Consider the following 6,000-nt stretch of genomic DNA (forward strand, 5'->3'; position numbering starts at 1 on the left):
TGGCAAGATGCCACGCAAAGGAAATATTGGAAGAAGCAGGAACCCAGCTAAACAGGGTGGGTCAAAGAGAGGACGATACTGAGAGCAGATATCAAAGAGATGAGGGAAAAGGTGAATAGCGCAGGTGATCCAGCACGCCAACACAAATCAGACCTCAGTAGGACTGAAAATGTCGAGAGAAGTTTGAGGGTGAAAAGAGAAGAAAAAGCCGCCATAAAGCATATTGGAATGCATCAGCCAAACACCACGCTCCAAGGACAAGACGCAGCGGGAAAAAAAAAAAGGGAAAAAAAAAAGACAAGATGCAAGATGCAAGATAATGCAAAGCACCAAAAAAGGAACGGTACTAGTCGATCTAGTCAGGAAAGCATCCGGCGGCCGGGGGTCCGGGCAGGGACTGGGCTTTGAGAAAATGGAGAGCTTAAGTAGCGGTTACGCTCGTTGTCGCCAAGTCGGCAACGTCCAGTTGGGCTGTCTTCCATTTGGGGTGATTGTTCACCAAAGGCAAAAGTCTGGGCACGATTCAGCTTGGAGCGCTGCTTGACCTTGCCAAGTCCACGCTCGCAGGCAAATTCATGCTCCTTGGCACTCATCTCGACGTAGTTCTGAGGGTAACAGAGAGAGCGGTGTTCAGCAAAGAATGAGCTGTATCCACCATCCAGAATGTACATATCAGGGTATGACAGGTTAGGGTAAGTATCAACATTGATGGCGCGATCATGGTGTCGCAGGTACTTGGCCATGATGGGAGCCCGGTGGGCAGAGTACTCGCAGTGTAGGATAAGCGCAGTGCGGGCCTGAGGGGCACTGAAGAGTTCACCGGCGAGACGTTCCTTGTCGTTATAGTTCAATGCGCCAGTGATGTGACCACCCTCATACTCGTACTCAAAGCGGCAGTCAATGATGAGAATGTTGTCGAAATGGTCATTGAATTTGCCATCCATGAGTTCCAGAAGAGTGCTTTTGTCGATGCGAGGCAGAGAGTCCGCGCGATCCTCAGGGATGAAGTGAGGCAGCTTCATGCTGGGCGGACTTGAAATGTCACTGATGGACTGGACGGGTGTATTTGTTGCTACCTTGGCCTCTTTATCGGCAATAACATCTGCTGGGTTCTCAAACATGCTCAATGACCGGCGGCATTGCTTGCGGGGACGCATCAAAGGATGAGACGGTTTGCGGATTGAACTGTGGGCGGGCGAGCCGCTGCTACGAGCATGGTGGAGTGATGGCCGCATCCGAGGCGGCGCCAGGTGAGTTGAAGAATTGTTGCGCGAGATCGGACGCTCACGGGGAGGCGAGTCCCCAAACATATCCTCCAGAGAAGTGGAGGTGCTAAGAGATGTCTTGGCTCCAGTTCCAAATCGGAAGGGAGGTGCTTTACTCTCCGGCGAAGGCCGGGTGAGTCCAAGTTGGTAAGACTGAGCCTTGCTCCTCGCCAGACTGGGACGCAGGAAAGTGGGCCGCTTCCTCCTGTCAGATAGGAATTCATGTTAGCGGAACCGATATGGGTGGGTTGACTTTCACGTGCACACTTACTCAGGTGGACATAGAGGAGACTCCATCGGAGACGCTTGTAGAGGACTCGGGAGTGGAGACACCATTGGTGATTGCATGGGACTACCCCCCAGGTGTCGGAGACTGTACCTCGATCTCGGCAGTGACAAAGAAGGCCGGCTTGTGAGGCAGTGGAGACATTTCCATAACGTCCATAGCTGGTGCTGGTGAAGATGATGGGAGCGGCGGGGTGGTCATCACATCATCTATATATAAGGTATCAGTAACTACTCCGCCCTGCCATTCTGTGCCATTTATGCCATTGCTTACCACGTCCATTGGCTTGACCGAGCATACTGGCCGTGAACAAAGACCGGCGTGGTGTGGCTAATTGGGGACTAAATATAGAGTTAGCCGGGCTTTGTCCCTTTGAACTTCATGAAACGCCCATGGAAATCTCCACATACCTTTGATCAATATGGAAGTTCTGAGAAAGATCAGCAGCCAAACTGGCTGTGGGAGAAGAACCTCGAATGGGTTTGACGTTGAAGTAGTCCGAACTAGACTTCTTCATAGACAATTCCTTGAAATTGAACGGGTTCCCACCAAACCCGGACATTGAACCCAAAGAATAAGATGTCGGTGCTTCTGAACGAAAGCAATGGCCGAACATGACTGACGGAGGTTGCATAGCGGCGAGAGGTGAAGAGTGCTCCATGGTGCTGCAACTGGGACCAAAAGCCGACGTTGTACAGTTTTCTGGCAAAGCAACCGGAACAGATGGAAAGGCAAATCAGGCCCTGACCACAGGTGTCTACCCAGTACTAGGTCCTACAAACTGAGCTTCAAAAAGAGAGAAAAAAGTTGTCTCAACGCACGTCTCCACGTTTGCAATTTCAACGTTATGGGTCCCCACGATCGCCGTGACAACCAGTTTCCGGAAAAAAAAAATCCTAGGTCCCAGACCCTAACCACCAACGACGAGAGTTGTATTTCGTTAAGCCACAGGATTTATCGGTCCATGGCAAGACTTCGGAGGTTTTGGGGGGTTGAATGGTGAATATGGTGAGTCTGTCGGATGTGATTGGAGGGGTCGGGGGGGAGCTCGTGGGTGCTGCAGGACTGAGGGGAAGGTCCAACAATATGATATGGATTTGTCGGCGACAGAACCGATTAACAAAGTTGTTCCTCTCAATGTCGGGAGGAATGTCGTAAGTAATTAAGAAGAAGAAGAAGAAGAAGAAGAAGAAGAAGTAGGAACAAAGAAGTGAAGCTGAAGGGATGGGCTTGTTGCAATGGGCAACGCAGGTGGGGAGGATCTCCGAATGTACAAGTATTGAAGTATTGAAGTATTGAGAAATACTGCGGCTCCGATTTTCATGTAATCGGGAATTTTCTTTTTAATATTAAAATAATAGGTAAAGATGGGGAGAGTATGTATTAATAGGGTAATAGACGTAATATGGTAGTAATTAGTATGTATACATAGTTAAAACTTCCTTTATAAGCCCTGTATGGTAAAATGCCAATTAAAAAAAAAGGAATATAGAAATAAAAGAATAAAAGAATAAAAAAGGAATAAAATATATTATAATTTCCAAGATATGCAAATAGTAGTTAACCATAGAGAGTAAAGGATAGACACTTCTCTAGGGGCCAAATACTTTTTGGTTGCCCGGGGCTCCCTTGCCGCAGCAACCCAGCGCCTATCACAGCTTCTCTATGACCTACAACATCGGTACGGAGTACTCCAGTACAATAATGTCTTGGGTTTAGCTTTGTCTCCCCTGCTCAATGGAAGGAGGATTGTCTCTCTATTATACACTATACGCTATACACTGTACACTATACACTGTACACTATACACTGTATGCTTATGTCAAATTTCCTCTCCGGAGCTTACTGTTCCATCTTCCTTCTTACGCATCGTATCCACCAAAAAACTTTTTCTTTCCCGTGTCAACCACAGGTGAGCTGAAAAAAAAACGGGACCCAAAAGAGATCGAGTCTAATGCAAAATATCCACTTTTCCTGTTCTCGGGAGAAAAAAAAATTTAAAGCTTCCTGCAAGTGATGGGAAGCAAGTGATGGGAAGCAAGGGTGATTCGATTGAACGGCGTCTTCTTTATTGGTCTCCAACGTCACGATATGCTTCAATTCTAAGAATCCCCTTCGCTTTGAAGAATGGATTCACAATTATAGCGCAATATAGTGCTCGATCGACCCAACTAGTCCGATTAAGAAGCCCTGTGATCATCTTACCGAGGTATTGATTGGCCGCATCGGAGAGACCGTGGAATTTCAAGATCTCTTCATCTCCGAAATACAAAAAGAGTTCACACTATCTTGGCCCTATTAGGTGATATCAAGGGCCGATCAGAGATTGGAATCTGTCTATGTTGTACGGGGTATGGAGTAATTCCGTACAATGTGGGATACTGGACGAACCAACTACATGTAGTTGACTCCGGAGAAAATTGCCGTTCAATTGCTCCTCCAAGATCGGAACGTACAACGTAGTATCGAGTAAGGAATGGTAGATAATCCCATTCTTCCTCTCAAAATTGAAGACGCTATAGTATTCTGCTCATCCATACCCGTCCTGCCCTTACTTGTACCGACATTCTTGTTGATCAAGGGCTCGCGATGACCTTCCATGTCCCGCATCCCTTCCATGCCCCTTGGTAGGGTGTTTGACCTTCAATCTACATTAATTGCCCAAGGGTAGGGCTATTGAACCTTCCTGTCCGATGACATTCGATGCGCTTCTTCCAACCTCACCGAAGCAATTGCAACTGAAATGACCTCGCTCCGGAGTTAGGGCTACTACTAACAGCAGTAAGGACGGGCCGGGGTAATGATTCATGCGACTGACGCAATTGTGAAGACCATGGTTCGTTCACACCTTAAACAAGTTTATTAACACAGATTTAGTAGAGGTCACATTTCCTAAGGCTATCAGACGCGATATTTACTACAATATATGGAGTAAGTACCCAGCAAGATCTCAGATTCGCCACCATCGGCTTTTTTACTTTGTACAAAGTATATCCGGAGTATTTTGAAACGACTAGTCGCAGAAGTCGGCTATAGTCATCCAGTCATGGTGCCCTGGTGGACACTCTCAAGTCACTACTGCACCCCACGGTGTGCTATTCTGGACCCTCTCCTCTCCGTGAAAGACCGGAACGAGCTTCACTGGGTCATGGAATATCCGGTCAATCCGAAATGCATCAACAGGTCTTTTCAATATTTACAGTTGCCTTCTGCATTTATCAAAGGCATTGTTACACATCTCTCCCCGGCAGACGATGCGGTGTGCAAAATCCACGACGCGTTCGGAGGATTTTATTGGCCCGTGATGCTACGTCATATCTACTGAACATCACAGTGCTCCGTGCACTTCCATGATGTCCAAGTAGGATGCTAATGAACCTTGGAAGTTGAAGACTCGGTCAGGTCTTGAAAACTTTGGAATCTTGAAACCCTGGGAGGTCGGACCGCGTCGACGGTTGTGCTGTGTTGTGCCGTGTTGTGTCATGTCTTGATGTGATAACCAACACTCGAACACATCTTCACGAATCACAAAGCATTCCGCTTTCTCAGGCGCTTGCAGATGGAAACCCTCTGGGCTGACTGTATCAGCCCAACCCGATCTATCTCTCTGCGCCACGCAGAGTCGCAGCTAAGGTGGGGTCGGAGAGGACCCCGATGATGTGACCGGTCAATTGCATCACAGCGCCATGTGCGATGGGGCCAGTCATGTCAGCTCTCCAGCCGACTGCCTTGGTCGCTGCGGGGTTCATCACATTTCAACTCGTGTGTCCTGCCAGATACACCTGCATGGTGGTTGTCTAGGCCTTTTCCCCCTCCGTGCTCTACAACATAGGGAATTTTCCCCTCTTCCCCTCCGGGCTCTAGGGGATTTTCCCCTCTTATTGTCCAATGTGATGTCACGACCTTGTTGATTGTTGATGGCGCGTGAAACTTCAGGTAAACAAAGCCACGAAACTAATGCGTCGTCCCGTGATCACACATGACATCAAAGAGATTCCAAAAATCAAAGATTTCCGACCTTTCTCAACTGGAGATTTGATCTGTATTTCGGTATTATACAATCCCAGTACTGTCAAATACTGGAAATACTCTTACCCTATTTATTATATTCCCCTGGTCCTTTTCTATATTTGTCAATTAATCTTCTCCCGGGAGCCCCCGATCTGCGCCGCTATTGGCAACCCCAGTCATTTATGCGCCAGCTTCGTGCCTGTCAGCTCTCTTTCAATCGTGCTATCACTTCTTAGTGACGCCCTACTCCCTATTTGGAAGCTGGTGACTCTCCATATCACACAGCTCCAGTTGTGGTCCATATCTACTGTCAAATTCACCCAGCGTGATAGATCGAGACGCCTACTTAGACGCCGCTGGACTGGTATATTCTATAACTATCTTCTACAGGTCTAGTTGTAGATTTTCTTTTGTAGGACAAAATAGGCTGTCTTGATA

At 47.6% G+C, this 6,000-nt stretch overlaps 1 protein-coding gene across 1 annotated transcript; it reads right to left on the minus strand.

The window, feature by feature from the left end:
* Positions 1–359: 359 nt before the first annotated feature.
* nimT (putative tyrosine protein phosphatase MIH1) lies at positions 360–2,212 on the minus strand (the record flags this gene model as incomplete). The annotated part of the gene is made up of 4 exons (XM_057290649.1): positions 360–1,470; positions 1,622–1,760; positions 1,825–1,892; positions 1,962–2,212. The coding sequence occupies 4 exons, from the start codon at positions 2,210–2,212 to the stop codon at positions 360–362; spliced, it is 1,569 nt and encodes a 522-aa protein (XP_057151851.1).
* Positions 2,213–6,000: the final 3,788 nt, after the last annotated feature.

Source organism: Penicillium mononematosum (genome assembly GCF_028829835.1).
Source record: "Penicillium mononematosum strain IBT 11891 chromosome Unknown utg000002l:1.0-8112719.0:1.0-8118358.0, whole genome shotgun sequence".
NCBI lineage: Eukaryota > Fungi > Ascomycota > Eurotiomycetes > Eurotiales > Aspergillaceae > Penicillium > Penicillium mononematosum.